Source organism: Scleropages formosus, chromosome 17 (assembly GCF_900964775.1).
Source record: "Scleropages formosus chromosome 17, fSclFor1.1, whole genome shotgun sequence".
Lineage (NCBI taxonomy): Eukaryota > Metazoa > Chordata > Actinopteri > Osteoglossiformes > Osteoglossidae > Scleropages > Scleropages formosus.
Window position 1 is genome coordinate 19433361 of NC_041822.1, and position 27172 is coordinate 19460532.

At 43.9% G+C, this 27172-nt stretch overlaps 3 protein-coding genes across 4 annotated transcripts; 2 read left to right on the forward strand and 1 right to left on the reverse strand.

Moving 5' to 3' along the window:
* The first annotated feature begins 443 nt into the window (after positions 1-443).
* snrnp200 (small nuclear ribonucleoprotein 200 (U5)) lies at positions 444-17139 on the forward strand. Its single transcript, XM_018758469.2, has 45 exons — positions 444-719; positions 1337-1500; positions 2239-2410; positions 2547-2739; positions 3036-3091; positions 3198-3296; positions 3481-3633; positions 3914-4013; positions 4272-4408; positions 4531-4611; positions 4697-4870; positions 4975-5112; positions 5349-5504; positions 5628-5798; positions 5964-6157; positions 6314-6437; positions 6565-6714; positions 6958-7068; positions 7263-7394; positions 7644-7832; positions 8165-8362; positions 8748-8900; positions 9021-9101; positions 9273-9356; positions 9658-9764; positions 10137-10255; positions 10371-10525; positions 10716-10905; positions 10996-11169; positions 11341-11501; positions 11681-11908; positions 12181-12372; positions 12576-12754; positions 13074-13225; positions 13424-13532; positions 13641-13749; positions 13857-14046; positions 14131-14295; positions 14417-14538; positions 14630-14773; positions 15162-15338; positions 15471-15631; positions 15736-15817; positions 16168-16260; positions 16542-17139. The coding sequence occupies exons 1-45, from the start codon at positions 675-677 to the stop codon at positions 16689-16691; spliced, it is 6414 nt and encodes a 2137-aa protein (XP_018613985.1). The 5' UTR covers positions 444-674; the 3' UTR covers positions 16692-17139.
* Positions 17140-18139: 1000 nt separating this feature from the next.
* Positions 18140-21915, reverse strand: ciao1 (cytosolic iron-sulfur assembly component 1). Its single transcript, XM_018758284.2, has 7 exons — positions 21553-21915; positions 21016-21164; positions 20629-20740; positions 19849-19937; positions 19240-19441; positions 18891-18978; positions 18140-18539 (listed from the first exon to the last, which is right to left on the reverse strand). Exons 1-7 carry the CDS (start codon positions 21689-21691, stop codon positions 18305-18307), a joined length of 1014 nt encoding a protein of 337 aa, XP_018613800.2. The 5' UTR covers positions 21692-21915; the 3' UTR covers positions 18140-18304.
* Positions 21916-22016: 101 nt separating this feature from the next.
* On the forward strand, positions 22017-26970 carry tmem127 (transmembrane protein 127). Of its 2 annotated transcripts, XM_029259625.1 has the most exons (4): positions 22017-22393; positions 22503-22864; positions 23895-24059; positions 24881-26970. In XM_029259625.1, the coding sequence occupies exons 2-4, from the start codon at positions 22618-22620 to the stop codon at positions 25189-25191; spliced, it is 723 nt and encodes a 240-aa protein (XP_029115458.1). In that variant the 5' UTR covers positions 22017-22393; positions 22503-22617; the 3' UTR covers positions 25192-26970. The 2 variants fall into 2 exon arrangements, with proteins under 2 accessions (XP_029115458.1, XP_018613781.2); XM_018758265.2 differs by lacking the exon at positions 22017-22393 and having other exon boundaries at positions 22423-22864.
* The last annotated feature ends 202 nt before the right edge of the window (positions 26971-27172 follow it).

Consider the following 27172-nt stretch of genomic DNA (forward strand, 5'->3'; position numbering starts at 1 on the left):
TTTGGCTGAAAACGAATTTCGGAACGAAATTCCAGATGAAGGCATCATTTCTCAGAAACTGTTTTATCCGGTTAATTTTAAGAGTCAAATTCCAGGTAGAACTTGTCTAAGAAATCAAGCCCAGACACTCGTCTTCGCAAGTCATATATTATAAAACAGATTTTATAAGTTTTATTAAATGTTAAAGATCCGGTGGGAAAGTTTTTGCAGCTAACTGTCAATAAGGGAGGGATGTAATACACAATTAATACTGCAATCCCGCAAATATAACCGAATTGCCCATACATCACCAAACTGCGCGTTTCCAGAAATAAAAAAAACCACAGTCGCGCCATGAAGCGCAAAACACGCGATATTTGACATTAACCTGGAAGTGGTAGGTAAGTAAGTAAGTAGTAACCTGGAAGTAGGATCCTGTTTCCGGTAAACCCGGATGTGCTTCTTCCTCGATTGAAACGCACCACATTCGCAGAAAGAAAGCGGCGGTACTAACATTTTAGGTGAAACCATTGTGTGGCTGCAAACTCCTTCATTTTCAACTGAACATTGCACCAGTTGCACAGACTTGTGCTTCTAGACGTGGTGGTAGGCTGGTAAGGGGAGTTTGAGGAGCTAGCGCTGCTAGCTTTGTTTTATTTCCGCCGGTGTGGTAGCGCGCAGCGCAGGCCTCAGGGATGGCGGACGTCACCGCGCGAAGCCTCCAGTACGAGTATAAAGCGGTGAGTAGCTCTGCCGAAAGCTCTTGACATATTTATCTTATTAATCTCATGCGTTCACTTGTGGAGGTATAAAGCAGTGGTAGTTTGCATTCAGACAGCTTTTTGAGGAACTTCAGGAAGCGTACATTAGTCGCACAGACACTGACTGACGACCTCTGCCTGGTTCACATTTTCCCCTCCTCACTAATAAATATTAAAATTATTTCTTCACAAAACCCAAAACGTCACAATTTTTGGGGAAAAACTTATGTAAGTGCTTTACTTGATTGTTTTGTTTAATTTGGTAGAGAGATTTCCACAATCAATGCTGCTGGTGGTAATTTTCTTGTCAATCTTGATAAATTAAATGAAGCAAACCTTAAGAGTGATCTTATTATAAAATCTTCTCTCTAAACTTTGCATAAGTTTTCTCGGACCTTAATTGATAGCTTATTTCTTCATTACTAAGTGCCATGCTGAGTTGAAGTGATATGGTTTTGGTAACACTTCTCGCTAATGACATGATGATTATACCATATTTGTTTTTTTTTTTTGTTTTTTTTGTCTGTAAGACAACTTTCTGAGATAGTAACTTGTAAGAGGAAAATTTTCACACTCCTGCTTGATTCTTCTTCCAGAACTCCAACTTAGTGTTGCAAGCTGACCGATCGCTGATCGATCGAACACGTCGCGATGAGCCCACGGGGGAGGTTCTGTCTCTGGTGGGAAAATTGGAGGGCACCAAAATGGGAGACAAAGCCCAGAGGACCAAGCCCCAGATGTTGGAAGAGAGACGGGCAAAGTAAGTGGGTCTCCCATGTTTGGGTGGTATGGTATAGTGGTTAGCTCTGGAGTTTCACAGCAGGTGACTCAAAATGGTTTGTTATATATATGTGTGTGTGTGTCTGAGTGAGTGAGGAAGGGAGGAAGGGAGGGAGTGTGTACCATGGTACCCTGCAGTAGACTGACATCTGGTCCAGAGTCAACCCTGCTTTGTCCTGCACTACTGGGATAGGCTCTTGACCACAGCTACAGTGCACTGGAAGAGCGGTTATTGATAATGGATGTAAATGTTTGTTAAAAAAAAAAGATTTAGAAATTGTCGATTATTTGGATAAACCTTTATGCAGGTACTCATGTAATGTACATTAGTTCATATGATAGAAAGTAGCAAATTAACTGTGCTTTAGAATCACGGATTTGCACCCAAGTCTGTCTTTTGATTTAATGTAGATATTGTATTTCCTGCGAAAAGTATGTCGCTTTGGAGAAAAGCGTCTGCTAAATGAACAAATGTAATGTAAATGAAAATAATGATTGGTTGAAATTACTTATTTGTACTGGTCAAAATTAGTCTGTGTAACTAAGCTTAGAGCTTTACATTTTTTGAAATTGATACACTGAGGTATTTATACAGTAACAATGTATTTTACATGCTGATTTACATTTAAAGAAGCATTCTCAGCTTCTGTTCACCTTCAATGTAGTAACAGTGGAATGATTGTTTGATCAATGGTGCACAAACTGTTGTGTTGTGTAGGAGGCGTAAGCGAGATGAGGACCGACATGATATTAACAAGATGAAAGGCTTCACATTGTTGTCAGAGGGCATTGACGAGATGGTGGGCATCGTCTACAAACCCAAGACCAAGGAGACTAGAGAAACTTATGAGGTTCTGCTGAGCTTCATTCAGGCAGCTCTAGGTGACCAGGTGAGATGAAAACTTAAACATGGAAAAATGCTTCTTCTGCCCAAATGTGTTATCAAGCAGCTTTTGCTGCAGGATTGGTGGATGTGAAAATATGTATAAAAGTACTGCCCCCCTCCTGACCTCATCTGTGTATTAGCCGCGGGACATCCTGTGTGGTGCAGCAGATGAGGTCCTGGCCGTACTGAAGAATGAGAAGATGCGGGATAAGGAGCGTCGCCGGGAAGTGGAACAGCTGCTGGGACCGACAGATGACACACGCTACCATGTGTTAGTCAACCTGGGCAAGAAGATCACAGATTACGGCGGGGATAAGGAGCTCCAGAATATGGGTATGTCACAGTGCCTGGACACCAGTGCAGGATAAGGGAGGGTGTTCTAGATATTGGCTATGAAAATTACATTTGTACACCCTTTCCCATTATTGTTAATAGCAGTTGTACTAGCACTTTCTTACTGTGCTAAATGTTGAATTATTTTGAAAAGTTTAGATTTAAGTAACTTGCTCATCTTTTGGGATAAACTTATTTGAGTCTTGTTTTGTTTCCATAAAACTGCTTGCTATGTCAAAGTGTGGGTATATTGAAGCATTCAATTTAAATTTCTCCATCATTACCTATGCTTACAGATGACAATATTGATGAAACATACGGAGTAAATGTGCAGTTTGAATCCGACGAAGAGGTAATTTTTAAATGATTTCTTTTCAGTGTTGCACTAATGTACGACTTTCTAGTAGTCGCTGATTTATTTTTTTCTTTTCCACAATCACTTCTTGTTACCTGGAAAGGAAGGGGATGAGGACCAGTTTGGGGAAGTCCGTGAAGAGGGATCTGATGAAGACAATGAGGGTGTGGAGGCTGATATAGGTCTAACCCTCACAGCAAATGTAAGCTCCATCTGTCATTACCAGCACAGTTCCATGGTGTCTTCATTTTCCCATTTTTCTTACCTTTTAGATTATAAAATATTATAAAAATGCAATTAGAATAGTTGAAGTATACGTTTCGTCATCCTAAAACCTCTTTTTGTATGTTTTGATTTTCACCTGAATGTTGGTAACATCATGGTAGCTTGGAACAACTGGAGATGCCATGACCGCCAAGAAGAAAGACTTGCACCCTCGAGATATCGATGCCTTTTGGCTGCAGCGTCAGCTCAGCCGCTTCTATGATGATGCTATTGTTTCCCAGAAGAAGGCTGATGAAGTCTTGGAGATTCTCAAGGTAGGTTTTTTGTTTAATTTTAGCAGTATGTCAGTTCTTTCTTATTGATTCATGGTGCAATGTTTTGCTGTAGACATTAAACCCAGATAGGACCTGCTGAGTGCTTTGTTAAAAGATAGAAAAACAAATTCATGCTTCCATCTGTGATTTACCTGACACTAGAAACAAAAATAAATTATATATTAAAGTAAATTATTGAGCTGTTGTAGAGTAGCAATGCATTGAAGTGTGGGGGGGGTATTTTTGCCACAAATCTTTCTTGTGCATACTCTGTGTGTAGACGGCCAGTGATGACAGGGAGTGTGAAAACCAGTTGGTGCTGCTGCTGGGCTTCAATACTTTCGACTTCATCAAAATCCTTCGGCAGCATCGCCGAATGAGTGAGTCCTGTGCTCCTGTTCTGAATTGCTTTGATATGGGTAACAGTTATGCTTGTTTTGTCAGTGCATTTTTGTCACCAAATCAGTCTCTTCAACCTTAGATCACTTTTTGTTCTTTGTACCGTATTTAGTTTCCTCTCAGCAGCTGACCCTCTATACTTTAATGCAGCCTTTATATTTTATTTCACAGTAACACGGTTTATTTGTGGAGATAAACAGTAGAAAGTAACCATTTCTGTTACTTTCATTCCCACACAGTCCTATACTGTACTATGTTGGCCAGTGCCCAAAGTGAAGCTGAGAAGGAGAGGATTATAGGAAAGATGGAGGCTGATCAGGACCTGTCCAAAGTGCTCTACCAGTTGCAGGAGACCGAGAAGGAAGACATAATTAGGGTGAGGATTCGCATGGATCTGCATGTGATGTTTCTAGAAATGATCTCTCTGTTTGGGGACTTTGTGTTGTGTGCAGTATGTAGTCAGTATGTACAGAGATCTCCTCTGATCTGACTTTGTAGGAAGAGCGGTCCCGCAGAGAGAGGGTTCGTAAATCTCGTGTGGACAATGATTTGGAGGCCATGGACTTGGACCCTGGTGAGGTGAGTAACACATTCTCTTGTCCAAGCCTAGTATATGTTACATACTTCTATCTTCTAACCATTCTCTTTCCTCTCTGGACCACAGAGCCTGGCTCCACGGCAGCTGCTGGACCTGGAGGATCTGGCCTTCAGCCAGGGTAGTCACTTTATGGCCAACAAGCGCTGCCAGCTTCCCGATGGGTCCTTCCGCAAGCAGCGCAAGGGTTATGAGGAGGTCCATGTCCCTGCTCTCAAGCCTAAGCCCTTTGCTGAGGATGAGGTACGTGTGTGAGCAGCTGCAGGTTCCTATGTGAATGCTTTTAAACTTTGAGATTGTGTTTTTTTTTCCCTCGTTGATGACACTGCTTCATTGTTTTTTCCCAGGTACTGGTGGCCATTGAGAAGCTTCCCAAGTATGCCCAGGCTGCGTTTGAAGGATTCAAAACACTTAATCGAATCCAGAGCAAACTGTTCAAAGCTGCTCTGGAGACAGATGAGAACCTGCTGGTGTGCGCTCCCACGGTCAGTAGCTCAGTTCAGATATTACAAACCTTAATGGCCACCACATCAAATATAAGGTGTTAATTAACTAGTATTTGGTGCTATTCCATGAAATAAGTAACTTGGCAATTAAAAAAAATCTGCATGTCTCAATTTAATAAAGTCCTGCTTATAAAACTAACACAACTGTATTTTTTAATTGGGAAGCCAAGGAGGCTGTCTGCTTTATTTTTTCCTGTACCACTTTCGTGCTCTAGGGGGCAGGGAAGACCAATGTGGCCTTGATGGCCATGCTGCGAGAGATCGGGAAGCACATTAACCTGGATGGTACCATTAATGTGGATGACTTCAAAATCATTTACGTTGCGCCCATGCGTTCTCTGGTACAGGAGATGGTGGGCAGCTTTAGCAAGGTGAGTGTTTATGGAACCTAAACAATGTAATTGCAACAATACAGGGTTGTGGAGAAGTGGGGAATAAAGATTGGTCACATTTTACTTCCTCTATCAAATCTCTCCCTCTTCCTGTCTGCCCAGCGCCTGGCCAGCTACGGAATCACAGTTGCCGAGCTAACGGGGGACCACCAGCTCTGCAAAGAGGAGATCAATGCTACTCAGATCATAGTCTGCACCCCTGAGAAATGGGACATCATCACACGCAAGGGTGGAGAGCGTACCTACACCCAGCTGGTTCGCCTCATCATCGTTGTGAGTAAACACCATCCTTGTATAAATATCCACAAAAGACAGAGAAGTCGGTTACAGTGTGTTTCCAAAATTGTGCATTATTAAATTTTGGTTGAAGACTTGCATTATTCAAAGAATTCAGCCAGCTTCTACGCTAAAGGTCCTCCCTTGACTTCTTTGCTTCAGGATGAGATCCACCTTCTACATGATGACCGGGGGCCGGTCCTGGAGTCACTGGTGGCCCGCACTATCCGTAATGTGGAACTGACCCAGGAGGACGTGCGTCTGCTGGGCCTGAGCGCCACACTGCCCAACTATGAGGATGTGGCTACCTGCTTACGTGTAAACCCTGCGCGGGGACTCTTTTACTTTGACAACAGGTTGGCAAATGCATGCTCACAAGCACAAATAAACAGTTGAGAAAATCATGCTAAAATCTAGTCCCATAAGTTTTCTTAATGAAGTGATGGTGCCCTACTTAATGTAATCCCCTGCTTGCTAAGATCAGTCGTTATTTCCTACCTTGCGCCATTCAGTTTCCGTCCTGTTCCTCTGGAGCAAACCTATGTGGGCATCACTGAGAAGAAGGCAATTAAGCGCTTCCAGATCATGAATGAAATAGTGTATGAGAAGATCATGGAACATGCTGGCAAGAACCAGGTAAGGCCTTCGTTTCTATCTTTCCGTGCAACGATTCCACTCAGTTTCTGAAACCTTCAAATATAGACCAATGGTATTAACTGTCTGTCATCTTGATAGTGCTGACCCTTTTCTGTCTGCTTCCTAGGTTCTGGTGTTTGTTCACTCCAGGAAGGAGACTGGGAAGACTGCTCGTGCCATCCGGGACATGTGCCTAGAGAAGGACACACTGGGGCTGTTCCTCAGGGAAGGTTCTGCCTCCACTGAGGTCCTGAGGACTGAGGCGGAGCAGTGCAAGGTGAGCTGGGATGGAGCCTGCATTCAACAATGAGTTTTTCTGCAGTTTAAAACATTTCAGACTCAAGATAGGTTTCTCTGATTAAAATATACTATCAGGAGCTTTTAAGATTAAAGTTCATGTTCATCAGTAACTTAGTGTTGTTACTTTACCTAATGTCTTTACACTGGATGGTGGAGTTATAGATGTGTGATGAGGTTTTGGTTTGAGTTCAGGACATTCACAGGCTATCCTTTTACACAGAATCTGGAGCTGAAAGATCTGCTGCCATATGGGTTTGCCATCCACCATGCCGGCATGACTCGCGTTGACCGCACCTTGGTGGAGGATCTCTTCGCTGACCGCCACATCCAGGTATGTCCAAGCCTTCTCTATTTGTGGTAGACAGAGCTTGTTTGATGGAATCCAGCTATCACGAGCACATTTTTAGCAGGTGTCTGCCTCCCATTTTAGCAGCTCTGCAAGCACAGAAATGTCTTTCTCTTCTTGTGCACACTTATAAGATATGTACCTATTCTGTCAGACTTCATTGTCTTGTTTTGTTGCAGGTTTTGGTATCCACGGCAACTTTGGCCTGGGGTGTCAACCTGCCAGCACACACTGTAATAATCAAGGGCACCCAGGTGTATAGCCCTGAGAAGGGCCGCTGGACAGAGTTGGGGGCCTTGGATATCCTCCAGGTCAGCAGAGCCTCCAGAGACTTGTTGATAGACTTTTACAGTGCAAGGGCTTGAGATTTAAAAACACTGTCTTTTATTTATAATTTCCCTCTGTAGTAACTTATTGGACTTGTCCTAGATACTTTATTTTTTTGTGGGAAGGTACTTAGTTGATTATGATGGAGAATGACTCATAACTTTGGAAAAGACTGTGCCTGCCTAACCTTCAACTGTGCCCATTTCTTTTCCTGTTCTTTACCTGGGACTCAGATGCTGGGTCGAGCTGGGCGTCCACAGTATGACACTAAGGGTGAGGGCATTCTGATCACCTCACATGGTGAGCTGCAGTACTACCTCTCCCTGCTTAACCAGCAACTGCCCATCGAGAGCCAGATGGTAGGCAAACTGCCAGATATGCTCAATGCTGAAATCGTGCTGGGCAACGTGCAAAACGCCAAGGTATGCCTGCCGGGAGCCCTGGATTTCAATTGTTCAAGCTGTTACTGCAATGCCTGTTAGTAATGTGGCCAATTACTCCTTTAGTGATAAGCCATGGCCTCAGGAGTGTTTACCGTAGTCTAGAAGTAATAAAGTAGATGTTTATGGTGTACATTCCGTCAGCAGTAAATTGAGCTGTGGTTGGGTATAGTTGTAATTCATAAATACCTTAATATAATTTTTTTATAAACTCAAATGTAAAAGGTGTATTTCACCATAAAAAATCCTCACATACACTATATCTAATTGTAAAAGCCTTACTCTTCTGCATTGCTGACCCCCTTCTCTAATAGGATGCTGTGAACTGGCTGGGTTATACCTATTTGTATGTGCGCATGCTGCGGAATCCGACCCTCTATGGTGTCTCCCACGATGAGCGCTCGTCTGACCACCTTCTTGAGAGGCGCCGGCTGGATTTGGTCCATACGGCTGCTAGCATGCTGGACAAGAACGGTCTCATTAAATATGACAAGAGGACAGGCAGCTTCCAGGTACACCTTCCCCTGGACTTCTAAATTCCTGAAGATACCTGCAGTATCTTTTTCTTTTGAACTCATTGCTAAGCTGATGGCTGTCTTTCAGTGTATTTAGTAGATTGATTCTATGCCCTTTTCTAGAGCTATAAGCCAATGCTGCAAAAGATGTACGGAGCTTGTGCACTACGGGCCATAGTCGTGCAGGAGAGATTTGAATTAGTGTTGGTATTTTGGCACGGAAAATATTTCCGCATACTGACTATGGCATCAGTTCTTTTCATGTTGATTGTTAAAACAGTTAAGATATGATGCTATATGAATTTTCTGTTGGTCTCTGTATGTTGTCAAGCCTCAATATTGCTTGGTCTTCATTGGATTGTGCTGCCATTTCACTCTGCAGGTAACAGACCTGGGCCGCATTGCCAGCCACTTCTACATCACCCATGACTCCATCCACACATACAATCAGCTGCTGAAGCCAACGCTAAGCGAGATTGAGCTGTTTCGTGTGTTCTCCCTCTCCTCCGAGTTCAGGAACATCACTGTTCGTGAGGTGGGTCCCATGGTCCTAGGTAATACTGGGTCACATCAGCCATGTTAATGGTTATACCAAGGACTGCCTGGTCCAGTCATGCTTATGTTGTCATACAGGGGGTGTATTTCTGATTTTCAGGAAGAGAAGCTGGAGCTTCAGAAGCTTCTGGAGAGAGTTCCTATCCCTGTGAAAGAGAGCATAGAGGAACCCAGTGCCAAGGTATAGCTGTATAAACGTTTTTCTTGTTTTCTATTGTGTGTTGTTTATTGACCAGAGAGAAGAGTTCCATTAACGTGAACTTCAGTACTTAAATTGTGCAGTCATCCTTAAAATTTGTCTGTATTTGTTTTGATTGTAGTTTTTTTTTTTTTTTTTATTTTTATGTTTCAGATCAATGTGCTGCTGCAGGCATACATCTCGCAGCTGAAGCTAGAAGGCTTTGCACTGATGGCTGACATGGTTTATGTCACACAGGTGAGCCTCTTAGGGCTGTGACATCATGAGTATGTATCAAGAGTGGTGACATCTGCAGGCTTCAGAGTATTTGTCTCCTCAGTGCAATCTTAAATGTATACACAGTATAGACCTTGTCCTTTCACTCTGTTCTTTCCAGTAATTTTCCTTTGTAATACATTTAGACTCTCTGGAAGTGTGGAAGCACGGGATGTGATGCATTGTATAACCACTATCAGGCATGGTAACATGGTGTTGCAGTAGGGGACCCTTCCATTGTAATCATAGTCAGTGAAGTCCACGGTTCTTCTGTCACCCTCAGAGTGCTGGTCGTCTCATGCGAGCCATTTTCGAGATTGTGCTAAGCAGGGGCTGGGCCCAGCTAACCGACAAAACCCTAAACCTCTGTAAGATGATTGACAAGAGAATGTAAGTACTTTTCAAATCTGTTTTAAGCGTAGGCATCCAGATAGAAAGCTGAAATGTTTACCAGGTGTCTACGCTTTAGAACATTAAACTTCACAAAAGTCTGGCATCTTGTAAGGTAGACTATTATACGCACCGCACCAATCGTTGTCTTTACCATGTCATTCCAGAATATTGTTTGCACTAACATATCGTAGTCACTGGAATCTGTTAGGTAAACAATAACGTCAAACCTTGAATTTGTGAGGAAATGCAAAAATTACTTTTACATAAAGCCCTCATTCAGTAATTTTGACAGTGTGTTTTGCACAAGGCATGGGTCTGTTTTCTGCTCTTTCTCTAATTAATGGGGCGTCTGGTTTTTGTTTGCTGCAGGTGGCAGTCCATGTCCCCACTGAGACAGTTCCGGAAGCTTCCTGAGGAGGTGATCAAGAAGATTGAGAAGAAGAACTTCCCGTTTGAGCGGCTTTACGACCTCAACCACAATGAAATTGGTTAGAATTTTTAGTCACTGACTCAGTAGCTTAGTTTCTAAGCTGTGTGGAGGTCAACACCTGTAAAATGAGCTGTAAATGAAAGGTCTCCTGTAACATTCTGCCTCCACTAAAGGTGAGCTGATTCGCATGCCAAAGATGGGGAAGACCATCCACAAGTATGTGCACCAGTTCCCCAAACTGGACCTGGCAGTTCACCTGCAGCCAATCACCCGCTCCACACTCAAGGTGGAGCTCACAATCACACCTGACTTCCAGTGGGACGACAAGGTCTGTCATGGTTCAATGAGCTTTTCGCCCATGGTGTTTCTGGTGGCTCATCTTTGTATTGATTACATGTCCTCACATTCGGCACTAAGTGTTGGTCTATTAATGTGTTTGGCTGTGAGAGTACTGTACATATTTGGACTCTTCTGAGCTGTTGCATCTAGGCTTTCTGACTCGCTGGTTCTTCCTGCAGGTACATGGCTCCTCAGAAGCCTTTTGGATCCTGGTGGAGGATGTGGATAGTGAGGTCATCCTGCACCACGAATACTTTCTGCTGAAAGCCAAGTATGCCCAGGATGAGCACTTGGTGACATTCTTTGTACCAGTATTTGAGCCTCTGCCACCCCAGTACTTTATCCGCGTGACTTCGGACCGCTGGCTGTGTAAGTGCCGGTGCAAGTGTGATGCAGCTCACTTGGGCTGTGCCACAGTGGCATGGTTCTAAGCTTGATTCCATGTGTTCTCCCTCTCAGCCTGTGAGACCCAGCTGCCTGTGTCATTCCGTCACCTGATCCTGCCAGAGAAGTACCCACCACCCACAGAGCTGCTCGACCTGCAACCCCTACCTGTTTCTGCCTTGCGGAACTCTGCGTTTGAGAGCTTGTACCAGGACAAATTCCCCTTCTTCAACCCCATCCAAACGCAGGGTCAGTCTCACACATAAGCCTACGCTTTCTGTAGACCACTGACACTATCTGAAGTGTGCATCCCGGAAACAAGCATGGGCACAGATGGAAAAGCAAGCACATGTTTGGAAAAATGCCATTATTGCAACTTGAATGAGACTCTTTTTAAACAATTTTTCCTCTGCTTTGCAGTGTTCAATGCGATTTACAACAGTGATGACAATGTGTTTGTGGGGGCGCCCACCGGCAGTGGGAAGACCATCTGCGCAGAGTTTGCAATACTTAGGATGCTCCTGCACAATTCAGAAGGCCGCTGTGTTTATATTACCCCTATGGAGGCACTTGCTGAGCAGGTAAGTGGAGAACAATTGCACCACTACTGTCATGTTGGAATGAAGATAGAACCTCTCGTAAGTGTCCTTTGAATGAATAAACTAAAAGCCACAGTACAGGTGTGCAGTTTTGGTCCTAGTTGCCTTTTGGTTTAATCTGTGTAACAGCACTGGCCTCCTTGACTTCCTCTGATATCCAGGTGTTTGTGGACTGGCACCAAAAGTTTCAGGATGCCCTGAACAAGAAGGTGGTCCTTCTAACGGGAGAGACCAGCACTGACCTGAAGCTGCTGGGAAAAGGAGACATAATTGTTAGCACACCTGACAAGTGGGACATTTTGTCCCGGCGCTGGAAGCAACGCAAGAATGTGCAGAATGTCAGCCTCTTCATTGTGGACGAGACCCATCTGATTGGGGGAGAAAATGGGGTATGATTGTAAATGGAGTGTGTTTATAGTTTTTACCTGTTGGTATTGCCTTATTTATCTGTACCGTGGACAGTTGGAAAAGCATTTCACTGCACGTCGTACTAAGTATGGTTGTGTATGTGACAAAAACTTGAAAATTGAAAAATATATACAAGTGAAGTTTTGAGGGAACTAATACTGACATTTATGTACTTGTTACCACCGTAGGCAACATCCTTTGTGATGATGAAATACAACTGATTTTGTCTCCACTCTTCCTCTCCATCCCCCAGCCGGTGCTGGAGGTTATCTGTTCCAGAATGCGTTACATCTCCTCCCAGATTGAGCGACCCATCCGCATTGTGGCTCTCAGCTCCTCACTGTCCAATGCCAAGGATGTGGCACACTGGCTAGGGTGCAGCACCACTGCCACTTTCAACTTCCACCCTAACGTCCGCCCTGTGCCACTGGAGCTTCACATCCAGGTAGGAGCTCCTTTGGTGGATGATAGATGAACAGAAGTTTTTTTTTCTTTGAGTAAATTCCATCTAATTTGTCATGTTAAACCTCGCAAATTCTTAAATATAAATATATTACTGAACTATTGAATTGGTAACTAAGCCCTGTCTTGTTTCATTCCTCTTGCTCATGCATCCCTCTCTCTCTCTGCTCTGTCCCACACCCACAGGGCTTCAATGTGAGCCACACCCAAACCCGACTGTTGTCGATGGCGAAGCCTGTGTACCACGCCATCATGCGGCACTCCCCCACCAAGCCAGCCCTTGTGTTTGTGCCATCCCGCCGACAGACGCGCCTCACTGCCATTGACATCCTCACCTTCTGTGCTGCTGATGTTGTTGCTCAGAGGTGAGTGACAGGCTCTACTTTTTGTTGTCCGAGGCTCTGTGAATTGAAGTAACACCATGGGGTGACATACCTCATTACATACAGACATCCTGCAACGTCTCCTGATAAAGTGAAAGCTTTATGTGTCCACTTTTAATGTATGTATTTTTATATTTCTAAATTATGGAATGCAGTACACCATTAATACTGCTGATTTTTGTGTTTTGTACTGCACGCTAAAGATAAAATATGGTAGAACACAATGATTATAAAATCCTGATTGAAAGAGAATTACGGCAGTTACATGAATGGGTGACGTATCAGTCAAATGTTCCTGCAGATTTCTTCACTGCACGGAGAAGGACCTGGCTCCCTTCCTAGAAAAGATCACTGATGGCACCCTGAAGGAGACGCTGGCCAATGGAGTGGGATACCTTCATGAAGGCCTGTCCCCTACCGAGCGCAGGATTGTGGAGCAACTCTTCAATTCTGGTAGGGGGATTAGTTATGGATTCACATAATAGAAGCAAGTGAAATGAATGCTCTATTGATGTATATTAAAATACCAAGTCAAACCTTGAAGTGACTTTCTGCTGTGGATAATGCAGTTGATTTTGCTGCAGTGAAGTTGTAAGTCACTGACACCCAGGTCAAGCGAGAAAATTAATCCATGTTACGCTTGTTCCCCAGGGGCCATACAGGTGGTGGTGGCATCGCGCTCCCTCTGCTGGGGTGTCAACATTGCAGCCCACCTGGTCATCGTCATGGATACGCAGTATTACAATGGCAAAATCCATGCGTGAGTAGATGTTGGAAGCCCATAAGTCTGTTTGGGATGAAACTTGGATCCGGTTTCTTGCATTTCTGATTTTTAAGGGTTGTTTATGCAACTCTTCCTTCTCTCCAGCTACGTGGACTACCCAATCTATGATGTGCTCCAGATGGTGGGAAAGGCCAACCGTCCTCTACAGGATGACGAGGGACGCTGTGTCATCATGTGCCAGGGTTCCAAGAAGGTGAGGAGCCTTCCTCTCACTTGCTCTGTCTCCTTCCTGAATTCTCTGACTTTGAAGAGCTTAGCCTTGTTTCCTGCTTCCTTCTGTAACTCTGTTTTTGTTCTCAGGATTTCTTTAAAAAATTCCTGTATGAACCATTACCAGTGGAGTCCCACCTGGACCACTGCCTGCATGACCACTTCAATGCTGAGATTGTCACCAAAACTGTGGAAAACAAGCAGGATGCAGTGGACTACCTGACCTGGACTTTCCTGTACCGCCGTATGACCCAAAACCCCAACTACTACAACCTGCAGGGTGAGGAGACTTCCAGATCCTTTAAGCATTTAACACCTGCTGGGTAAACTTGCTGACCTCACTTGTCCCCATCTCCTTTTCCAGGAATGTCCCACCGGCACCTTTCAGACCACTTGTCTGAGCTGGTGGAGAACACACTGAACGATCTAGAGCAGTCCAAGTGCATCAGCATTGAAGACGAGATGGATGTAGCACCACTGAACCTGGGCATGATAGCTGCCTACTACTACATCAACTACACAACCATTGGTGAGTGGATCATGAACATCTTTGCTGTAATCTTGCTTTGGTTGTGGGTCTTGTTTCTTTGTGAGCTCAGTGGAGAAGCATCCCTGGAGAGGTGGATTAATTGTGTTTTGTTTCTCATCAGAATTGTTCAGCATGTCACTCAATGCCAAGACGAAAATTCGTGGCCTAATTGAGATCATCTCCAATGCTGCTGAATACAAAAACATTCCTATCAGGCACCATGAGGATACTCTGCTCCGACAGGTGAGAAACCCAGTCTACCTCACTCTTCTTTATACACATGCATGCCTGAAACACACTGCACGGGCTGACTGGTCTGTGTGTTCTCTCTCAGTTGGCCCAGAAAGTGCCCCACAAGCTGAACAACCCCAAGTTCAATGACCCCCATGTGAAGACCAACCTGCTGCTTCAGTCACACCTGTCACGCATGCAGCTGAGTGCAGAGCTGCAGTCTGACACTGAGGAGATTCTCAGCAAGGTGAGGGTGGCTGGGGGGGTACAGATGGAAAGTAGCCTGTGTCACTGCGACCTTAAAGGTTTAAAAATTCAGGGTGTTTGTTTACAAAAGCCAAGAATGTGGTTGAAAATGATTGTGTGTATTGGGGAATATGCCGTTATATACTACAACACAAAACTGGAGATGTTATGATGGTGAAAGTGCTGTATATTATTGAAGGACTGCTAAATGTATAAATGTAAATGTAAGAATTGGCCTTGGGGCCAGAGTGGTGGCGCATCAAATCCCAGGACGGTTATTGCTTATGTGGTCAATCGTTCAGATTTTTGTAAATATCGAGCTTTACAAATGGACAGAAGTGTAAAAATAGTCAGCAGAGTGATCGTTCTCTCTTTCGTACTCCATACAGGCAGTACGTCTGATCCAGGCATGTGTGGACGTACTGTCTAGCAATGGCTGGCTGAGTCCAGCACTGGCAGCCATGGAGCTGGCCCAGATGGTGACCCAGGCCATGTGGTCCAAGGACTCCTACCTGAAGCAGCTGCCACACTTCACCTCAGAGCATATCAAGCGCTGTACCGACAAGGTGAATGAAGGCTGACCTCTGGCTGTCTCAATGTCTTATTTCATGGAAGTGTTAGATTTATTTCTGCCTGAAGAGGCTTATGGGTTCCATGGTAGGTATCAGACATGCTGAGAGCAGACTCCTTTCTTGCAGGGAGTGGAGAGCATCTTCGACATCATGGAGATGGAAGACGAGGAGCGCACCAACCTGCTGCAGCTGACTGACACACAGATGGCCGACGTGGCTCGCTTCTGCAACCGCTACCCCAACATCGAGCTGTCCTACGAGGTAGCTGACAAGGACAGCATCAAGAGGTATGAGACGTGGATACTGCTATCATATCTTTCTTGCTTGGGCTCTTTATATACACTAGTGTGCTCTAGTGAATTCTCTAATAGACCTTTCCTTATCCCCACAGTGGAGGCCCAGTTCTGGTTCTGGTCCAGCTGGAAAGGGAGGAGGAAGTGACGGGGCCTGTAATTGCTCCTCTGTTCCCCCAGGTATTGCTGCACATAAGACCACCGGCACTTAAAACATTACTTTTGATTGGCTTCTTCCTCTCTCCATGGTTTCAATATATGGCATCTGTGGGTGTTCGGTATTCTACTCAACAGGAGGATCGATGACAGATAAGGATTAATTCCATTAAATTGTTCTGAAATTAGTAAACTTGTAATCTACATCCTTGGAAAGTCCTGTCAGAAGTTCCATAATGACAATAGGCTCTCCCCCTTTTCACCAGTCTCTTTCCTTAGTCATTAATAATAGCATTGTTGGAATCTTTTGCAGTACACGTTTGTACATTTTTTGTTAAATGATTTAAATATTCCATTCCTGTTTTCTGCCACAGAAAAGAGAGGAGGGCTGGTGGGTGGTAATTGGGGACCCCAAGTCCAACAGCCTCATCTCCATCAAGAGACTGACACTGCAGCAGAAAGCAAAGGTTTGTCCATTGATTGCAGGATGGGGAAAAAAATGAAATGACTTTGTGTGAATCAGCTCCAAATGAGTCAGATAGTCATGTACTACTTGAACAGCTGGTTTGACATTCCTGGTTTTTCAAACTGAACCCGTTGAAGCAAAACCCAAAGCAAAATTTTTCAATTTGTGTTTTGACCACTTTTCATTACAAGTTATCGACATTTAATGCTTCTTGATGGGAATAGTTTTGGTGTGATTTCCAGTGGATGGTCACTTAGTGTGTGTGATTGTGATCTCGTGCAGGTGAAGCTGGATTTTGTTGCCCCGGCGCAGGGAGTACACAACTACACGTTGTACTTCATGAGCGATGCCTATATGGGCTGTGACCAGGAGTACAAGTTTAGTGTGGACGTGAAGGAGGCCGACAGCGATGGGGACAGCGACTCGGACTGAGTCTAGCCGGTCATTGTTAAACACCTTTTCTTATATGCCTCTTTGTGTTCAGAGTTACGGAAAAATTCAAGTAGTCTACTGATAACAGGTTGATTCCCCCCCAGAAAAAAAAAAATTGGCCCTTTTTTTACTCTCTTAACATAAATGCCCTTTCCTATATGAAATGTTTAATACTTGTGAAAATGCAGGAAGTGTGATTACAAATAATGTAGAATTGTCTTAATTCTTTCATTAGATGTCTTGAGTCTGTCATCCGCAAAAATACTGCAGTTCATTTCTACAAGTTAACATTATGTAGGCAAGGTAAGGCTGATGTAATGCAGAAGGACTTTGTACAGGTTTTTTTTTTTTTTTTTTTTTTTTTAAAGGTAGTCTTTTGTGCAACTGCATAGTGGTGTCAGTGGTTGTGAAATGAAAGCTATAAAATAAAATGGTCATGTTTCATAAATGTGTTGTGTAGTGATCTACCATAGACTGACTGCACCTTTCATGGGGACTCAGTATACATATTGTATAAAGTATGGATCTGCCTGGTTGTACTGTCCCCATGCACTGTGTCCTGTAGCTGAGCAATGCCCAGTCCAGGGTGAGTTTCTAAGAATTTGGTAAATGTAATCACAGACACAGTCTGAAACCACTTTTCCCAAGCAGGGTTGCAGCAACACAGGGTGCAAGGCTGGAGGGGGAGGGGACACACCCAGGATGGAATACCAGTCTGTCACAAGGCACCCCAAGCAGGACTTGGAACTCTAGACCCACCAGGGAGCAGGCCCCAGCCAAGCCTGTTGTGCCCCTCTGTAAATTCAATCATTTGAGAAATTTTAGCACTAGATCAGACAGCATCCTGTTCAATGTGTTATTTAGCTCACTTTTTACCCATTTATACAGCTGGATAATTTTATTGGAGCAGTTTTAGGGTAAGTACCCTGCTCAAGAGTACTACAGCAATAGGTGATCAAACCAGCAGCTCTAACCACTATTCAATGAGGTGACCCCTTAAGTGCTGATTCATGCTTGTATGACTTTTTAAATTTTACAAAAACATTAAATCTTTATATAATTTCACCAACCTCTTTTAAAGAAAAAAAAAAAACCTATAACTGACCCTTAACACATGCCTCAGTATGCCTAGGCTGTGGCGTCAGATGTGAGTATGAATTTATCCATGTGTATGGACAGTCTACATTTTCTTTTTCTTGCATGTGTTTCATGTGAATTGCCCTTAATGCATGAGCGTGTTGTACACCTACAATGCCACGTGTCCTGCCCAGGGTCTATCCATCATGTCCTAGAGTTCTGGGATGGGCTCTAGCCCACTGCACTCCTGTACTGGATAAACAGTTAATTGGTGGACAGTGCTTTCTACCATTTCAATTTTACAAACTTATTGTACATTTACCAAATTTTGCACATTTTATAACTACAAAATAAAGGACAATACTTGGATGCAATTAATTTTATTCACAAACTATATTATGCAGAAGAGCTTTAAATAGCCAGGCCATATTCCTTCAGCCCAGCATTAAATTCATATTTTTAGCAGTGAATAAAGGAAACAAAAGATCGTGAGGGAGAAGACAGACATTTTGAGTCCCACTTGTTGACGTCAGTGCTCAAGCCTCTGACTGATAATGCCAGATAATGATCTCACCATCATCACTGCAGGAAGCCAGCAGTCCTGCCTCCTTGGTGTTCCAGGCAATGCAATTGACATCCTGACTGTGGGCCTTGGGCATGTGGACAGACAGGAAAAAAGTAGGCTGCATGGGGTCAGAGGTCGGATCCTCACGAAACACACGCACCCCATCATCTCCACAGGCAGTGGCTAAAGCACCAGTCAGGCGACACCTGGAAATTGATGGTTATGGACACATATGACCATATATGAATAAAACTTAACTATGTTTCATCTATACCTGTTGTGTGTGTATACAGCTCCATCACTGTACAGCATCTCACAGTGTGTACTTTAGGGGACAAGGCAAATACGTAGGTTAAAAATGTTGCCAGGGCAACAGGTACACACCAACAATCCTTTGCTAAGTGCCAGCAGTTCTTTAGGACGAGCCAGAGCCCTGGTTTTACATTTCATCAAAAGGAAAAATAAAAACTGGGTCTCAGATCAGTAGGTTGTAGTGTGAAATGCCAGACCTGACGGAGCACTGCAGTGGGAAATGTTGGAGAAAGACAAAAGCTTACCATGCCACATCATATATGGTCCTGCTATGGAAGCCTGACAAGGTACAGATGCACTTCCAGCTGAGATCGGAACCAACAGTGTCAGTCCCTGGTCAGAGAATATGATCAGTCAGTCTCCTACTCCCCCATACATATTACCAATAGACCACAGATAGATCACCTGTCACTGAAGGAGAACATTATAATGCAGCCTATCAAAAATACACAATTACAGTACCAAATGTACCCTGCATGTTATATATCACTCCTTACTGGCCATTCCTAAACTGCTCTGTCTCAAAAGAAAAAAAAAAAAACTGCACACACAAAAGCAAAAACCTTTTGTTCAACTGTCCCTCTACATACATACCAGGCTCATTCCCAGGGAGACACTCTCTCCAGATCTTGACTGTGCGGTCATCACTGCAAGAGGCCAGTCGCTGGCCGCTGGCATCGAAGGCCAGGCTCCAGACAGTGGATGTGTGTCCTTCCAGCGTTGCCTTGCAAACCCAGTCGTCATCCTCTTCCTGATACAGACGCACTGTGTTGTCGTAGCTAGCTGAGGCCAACAGCTAGAGAGACGTGCAAGTTTTTACATATTCAGTGCAAGACAGAGCACAGTTCAATACTCCAGCCTTAGTATACTACACTACCTTTCCCTGAAGTTACATCACTACCACATATTCAAATTATTTGATGTTAACTTGGCATGACTACATTTAAAATTTTCCATTAAACAGTTTGTTAAACCAGCTCCAACAATTTGTCATGGCAGGCATTTAACAGAAATGTCATCAATTCTTACATGTGGGAAAAACATTTATCGTAACTACAAGTCTATTATTTAATTATTTCTGGTGCCAAATCCCAGCTATTGGGACAAGTTATTAAGGTGCTAGACTTCTGCTACTGTACACAATGAAAGTGATAAACAGTTAAACAATGCGGAAAAGGAAGAGGCTGGTGGAAAAGAACACACCTCTTGCGTGGGGTGCCAGGTCACATGCTTCACGTCCTGAGTATGAGCATTGACCACACTAACACACTCGTATTCATCCTCCTCATCCACTGTGAGTTGGGGAGAGAGAATGAGAAAGTGAAACACGGGACAGAACTGGAACCTCACAGTTCACAGCCTAATGTATTGTCTTAATTAGACGAGAGAAGGTTAACGCACTGAATGAAGAGCAGACAAGAGCCCATCTGTGCATTTGGGAGAATGTGTTGAACATTGGCCCTTAAAAAAAAGTATCCTGCAATTTGGCTGCTAAATATGTTACAAGGGTATTCACTGAAACTTTAGTAACTCAATTGATACTGAAACACGCTGGAAAAAACTGAATTTTGTTTTGTCATTTTCTAATACACAATTATATGACTCAGACACATTCTGGTATTTTGCTATAAGAATGAGAGATTAACAGTTGGAGGACTACAAGAGTGGGACATGTCATATTTTGTGTGACAAGAACATGACATGGGCACAGAACTCAGAATGAAATAAAGCAAATGAAACAAATGCTCTCTACGAAAAGAAAACCAGGCACTTGTGGATATTACTATTTTGTTGCTTCTGTGAAAATGTAGCAGTATTTTGGCAATTCAAGGTAGGAAACTTCCTCAACTCTGCAACGGCAGTAGCAGGGATTGGGATTTGAAGCAACTTTTAGGGAAGAACTTCAAGTCCTTAACCACCCTCATGATTAAAATTAAGCGTAAAACCTCACAAAATCTTACACGCCACGGCATGCTCACTCACCCTCCCAAACCCACACACTCTTGTCTCGGCTGCAGGTGGCTAACAAACTGCCTGATGGAGCCCAGGCCACACACTTCACTTCATTCTCATGACCCTCCAGGACTGTAACACACTGAGGAAGAGGGAAGAGGTCACCAAGAACACATCTCTCAAGGGTCAACGGTCAGTCAAAATAGTGGGAGCGATTAAGCAAAGGGAGCGTGAATGAGGACAGGATACAGGATGGAGAATCAAGGGAGAGAAAGGAAAGAGATCTTTTAAAGACCTAAATGTGACAAGCTGCAAAGCATATACTGTGGAAAACAGGAAGTACTCATCATGCTGGGGGGGGAAAGTCTGATTGAGGAGAAAGCAGTTTTCAGGTATCTATCTTAAGTGTGTTTCTACCTCAAAGTCGTCATCTTTCTTCCTCCAAATGCAGGCAGTCGCATCAAAGCTGGCAGAGGCCAGATAGTTCCCACACGGTGACCAGGTGACCTTTCGAACTGTGCGCTGGTGCCCATCCTGTAGCACAGATTTACACACCCAGGAATCTCCTGTCAAGCAAGCAAACACACAGGTAGGTATCAGCAGAACCAAACACTCCACTTTTCACCACATCGATCCTATACTAGAAACAAAAGATCTAGGAAATTTCAACTATCTTAATGGCCTAAAAAGAGTGGCCCCATGGCAAGGCTTGCAAATTCAATCGTTGAACGAATGATTCATTCGTGTCATCAAAACAGTAACGAAGTCACGTGTGAATCATTCGTTCATCACGTGACTTCGTAACTGTTTTGATAACACGAATGAATCATTCATTGAACCGTGAACGTCGTTTGTGGCAAACCGACTCTTAGTTTACAGACTGATTCTTATGGGCAGTTGGCTGTGGTGTTGGAGGTTACTACTGTAAGGAGTTATTTCTTTGGTCTCACTCACCTTCCCGGCCCCAGACGCGCACGGCCCGGTCTCCTCCACACGACGCCAGCAGGGTCCCACTCGGGTTCCACGCCACGAACCAGCAGCGGGAGTCTGGGTGGCCGCTTAGTTTGCACAGCGCCGTGAGCGAGTCTTTCATTTTGGCGCACAACTAACTTCACCGCTGACAACTGCTTCTTTATCTCCCTGCTAGTAAGTACCTTAATACATATAAACTTGAACTGAACGGCTGGAGCTATGCTAACTGCTCAAATTCCAAATCCTTTCATACAGAGCATCTATACTTCCGGTAAGTACTACGCAACAAGTCGGACGGTAAGTCATTAGGGACAAAATAGCCATTTTTTTAAAACGCACACAGTTGCATTGTGGGACACCGAGTCCAACGGCTTATCTGCATTTTGCGATACTAATAGTTCAACGAGACTTCTGGGAAGGTAGCCGAAGACGTCACAACACGTCATTGCCAGGAACAGGAAGGAAGTGGAATTTACCTTTTGTTTTCTGTTTTGGGTCTTCAGTAAAAATAAACACTGTTTTAAGCGTCAGAAAACGGGGAAATGCAGTTGTAGTTTATTTTAATTTACCGTTAACATATATTAGCGTCTCATCTGACGTGTAAAACTCGAACTAACGTTTTATTCGTCGTCCGGCGAGTTGTTGCTGTCATAAAATCGGGCCCTTCGTGGGTGCCGTTTTTACCACAGTTTTGGTGGTAAATTAAAAAGATACTCTCCTTTGTCTTTTTTTTTTTTTTTTCTTTCCCAAACGTGTAAAATCGTCGATGGTATTAAGGCAGGGTGATACATTCGGAAAGTGCCGTCCAGTATTAGTGCTTAAGGTTAGTTTATTTTCAAATTTTGGCTACGTTTTATGATCATGTTACTATTTAAATATAATAAAGTCAACTGAAAACGCCGGCGTAACGCAACAGTGTTAATTTGTTTCAGTGTTATACCGGCGAGTAGAGCGGACGGGGTTGTCAGTCAGTGCACCGCCAGCCGCTCCTCTTGTCTCAGCCCAGGCAGAGTGTGACCGGGAGAAGGAGCTCCACCGGCGGGGACGATGTACGCTCCACCGGGGGCTGCCGTGCCAGCAGGCCGGCGTAGTAGGCGGGGACCCGGCGGCACAGCGCTCCCCAAGCAGCCCGAGCGCAGCCTGGCATCGGCGCTGCCCGGAGCGCTCTCCATCACGGCGCTGTGCACGGCGTTGGCAGAGCCCGCGTGGCTGCGCGTCCACGGAGGCACGTGTCCCCGGCAGGAGCTCGGGGTCGCGGACGTGCTGGGATACGTGGAGCCAAAGCTTCTGGAAGGTGCGTGCGGGTAAAACAAGAACCTCTCTTAAAAAAAAAAAAAGTAAAAGAAAAACACTTTTACAAAATAAAACACTTGGACCCGAAGGTCCCGCTCCTGCTGAGATTGCGTGGATCAGGTACTTAAGCTGCATGATTTAGAATACCTGCTACAGAAATGGGTAAAAGAAGTTAATTGTCTGCATTTTTAAGTCACATTGATTGAGCAAAGTTTGTTGTGAATAGTAATAATCATAATGAAAGGTGCTATGCTTGTCACTTCATCTATCTGATTTGATGACAGAAATGAACATTTTGGACATTTACATTTATTTACTTAGCAGACGCTTTTCTCCAAAGTGGCTTCCAGTGAACTCTATGTAGTGTTATCAGCCCACACACCTTATTCACCACGGTGACTTACACTGCTAGATACACTACTTACACTGGGTCACTCATCCATACATCACGGATGTGCTAGATACCTCATTATCTAGTGTGGGGTAATTATTGCACACAGACACTAGAAGCCTCTGGGGGGGTATCTGCAGGTGCTACTTGCACAGCACCCTGAGCATTATTGTCTTGGCAGAGTTCCCATTTGATGAGATGCTGGTAGTGATGTCGCCTTCCTAAGAACCTTTATTTAGCTGACAGCAGTTACAATGTGTAATCTACTTTACATTGATTTACCTATTTATGCAGCAGGGTATTCTTACTGCATCATGCAGTGTAAGTACTTTTGATCCAGGGAATTTCAGCAGGAGTGAGACTTGAACTGGAAACCTTTACCTTCCAAAATGACAGCCCTAATGACAAAACCAACTGCTATCCCTTATGTATGAATCTGCACAGTCCTAATTAAGGCTTGCTCAGAAATGAGGTCCCTCCAGATCAGTAATATGTATAATTTACTGTATCTGTGAACTACCTTGACTCAGGTGTCATGTGTCTGGTTTGCTGATCCAAGCACAGGTAGACCAGTTTGGTAAGTAATGAGCTGTCTTTGAACCCATTGGTGAATGTTTCTCTATCTCTCTCTTTTCTCCAGACTTCTGTGTAAACCCCCAGACCATCCTCCTCCTCAGGGTGATCGCTGCCTTTTGTTTCCTGGGCATTCTGTGCAGCCTGAGTGCCTTCCTCCTGGATGTCTTTGGTCCTAAGCACCCTGCCCTCAAGATCACCCGCCGTTATGCCTTTGCGCATATCCTCACTGGTAAGGGTCACACAGGGTGGGGTCATCGCAGCTCCTCATTGGGTCGTTTTAAAGTATAGGGTTTGGGGTGCCATAAACACTGGACTTATTGGGACAGTGGTTTTCTGAGCAGCTTTCGATTAATATGAGTGATTGAATATAATGTGGGGGGCACGGTGGCGCAGTGGGTTGGACCGGGTCCTGCTCTTCAGTGGGTCTGGGGTTTGAGTCCCGCTTGGGGTGCCTTGCGACGGACTGGCGTCCCGTCCTGGGTGTGTCCCCTCCCCCTCCAGCCTTACGCCCTGTGTTGCCGGGTAGGCTCCGGTTCCCCGCGACCCCGTATGGGACGGGCAGTTCTGAAAATGTGTGTGTGTGTGTGTGTGTGTGTGTGTGTGTATATAAATGTAACATGATATTTCTAACCTTTTGAGGAAGAGTTAAAATAGCTTTGAAATGCTTTAGATATTTTAGTTTGCATTTTAATTATTCTCTCGGCAGTAGTTCATGACCCACCTACCTGAGAATCAGTTTCCGCTTATTACTGTGTAATTCTGTCTCACATACAACAATGCATTCAGTGGTTAATCAGCTTCTTGGGCTGTGTGATACACACTTTTTTAGAGGTAGACAGATGCACAGCAAATAGTTATAGTACTGGACTTGTCACCAAACTGTGTCAGGATCAAGTGATTTCATACTTAAGATTAAATGATTTAATTATTCATCTGTACAGTTTGATAAACATAAAATATAAACTATGTAAGTTTTGGACAACTCAACAGCTAAATGTTTCTCGGGAAGTTGACTTGGAACATCTACCCCCTTCTTCTGCTTTTGCTCAGTCCTCCAGTGTGCCACGGTGATTGGATTCTGCTACTGGGCCTCCGAGCTGATCCTGTCCCTCCAGCAGCAGCACAAGAAGTACCATGGTTCTCTCATTTATGTCACCTTCGCCATCAGTTTCTACCTGGTTGCGGGGGCAGGTGGGGCCTCCATCCTCGCTACAGCTGCTAACCTGCTGCGACACTACCCTACAGAGGAGGAAGAGCAGGCCCTGGAGCTCCTCTCAGAGATGGAGGACAGCAGCGAGGCCTTCCCTACCGACTATGATCTGGCCAACCAGTTTCAGCCACCGCCCGCCTACACGCCCTAGAAATGCACAGAACCCTTGCCCCTTGCGCTCCATATTCTCTGTAGGTACCGCTGTTGCTAATGATACACACAGGCACACAAGTTCTTGCACAGAGGTATCTGCACAATGATTTCCCTAATACCTTTCTTATGAATCTTAGCATGATACACACACATCTTTTTGGTGGGCTGCCCATTGTCCCATTTTAAGATATTTGTGTGATGAACTAATAATCACTCAGGCTTAGATTTGGTCATTTAGAAGCGCTTAAACTTTGTGCAGATCTACTATTTTTCACATTTTATGAGAAAATTATCTTAAACAAAAGTTAAGAAATCTTCATTCACACTGCAGTATTTTCTAGACTATCTTCATTATGTCCTCGGTGTTTCTTGATGTTCCCTTTGACATCAGTGCCATGTGGGTTATCTCAGAACTAGCAGAACTATGGCCTAGTGCATTTTGGTAGATTTTGCATCTCATAAACATCATGTAAGAGGGGCAGAGGGGTTAAAGTGGTGGCTGAGGGCTGAGGTAGGCAGAGCAAGGTCTCAGCAGCACTCCCATTACGTCATCAGTCTGGGCTTCCTGTTTGTGTGAATGATGGGGGGTGCATCAGCCCGGTGACACAGAGCTACTCTTTGAGCTTCCTGTCCCTCTCAGTGCTTTCTACAGTTGACCTCCCAGACATGTGGACTGGCCTTTTTCCCCATTGTTCTGGAGATACAAGTCCTCCTCCATGTAATCTGGCTCTCATGAAAGACTTCTCTTCCAGAGTTGGCTTCTTAGCAACAGAGGGAACACTTTGTGGTGTACGACGTCTAATAAAGTGAACCCCCTGAGCCCTGGTGTGGGGGGTGACATATTAGCGATTGCTTTTGGACTTTAATGAAATGAGTACTTGCTGGTAGTCGGCTCTTTGGTGTAGCGATTAAAGATGTTCTCATACTTTGTTTTATATTTTGAATTTTAAGAATGCAGAGGGTTTGAGAGAAAGGGCTGCATTTTCCCCCAAGTCTTAGTTCAACTTGTATTAATTTCTCAAAATAATGGGTCATTTAACAGTGTCTGTGCTGGCTTCTTATTGTGGTATTTTTGCTAATTCTCCAATTTTTTGCATCTGGAGCCTTGACTCCAGTTTAGTCTTGACCCATGATGAAACAGTGAGATCTTCACTGCAAAGAATCTTGAAAAAAGCCCCCATTTAAATAAAACATAGTTTTCTCCAATGATATTGAACAAAACTTTATGAATTATGTAGGTCATGCAAAACATGTTTTCAAGACTTTTTGAAATGTGGAATTGTATCAAGTTCAGAACTGAAATAGATGTTTTGAGAAGTCACATACATACGTACATGTTTTGTCAGAATAGTAAGATTAGTCCACACTTGACTGTGGTGATTATAAGGGACCGATCTGAGATTCTTTCACATTCTCTGCTGTTGCTAAAGAATGAAACCAAACCAATCCCTGACTGGCTAAATACAATCTTGCCTGTGGCATATGATCTTTTTCTACTCTGTTTTACTTTTGTGTGATAACAGTGAATATTTTGTGCATGAAATCTGACTGAAAAGTCATGACATGTACCAGTGTCAAGCGAAAGGATCCGTGTTGTTGAGGGTTTGACAGTTGCTACATTATATCATTTTATCAGTTCATAATATGTGGTCCAGATGTTGCAGCAGTAATGGTTTAAATTTGTGTTTCATTCACATTTTTTTGTGGCTTTCTTTTTATGATGCTATATTTTGATGTTAGTATGAGTGTACAGGTATGTGGTAAAACTGATTTGTGAACAGTGACATAAAGCCTTTTTGGTCATACTTGAAACTGTGTATCTTATTGCTGTATTGCCTTGTAACTACGAAATTAAGTTAATATGGAATTAATATTTTTCTGCATGCAGTATTTGTTAAACTACAGCATGAAATTAGAATTATTGTCCTGATACAAGATTTTAAATAATGTAATCTTTCACATTGTACATTAATTAGCTG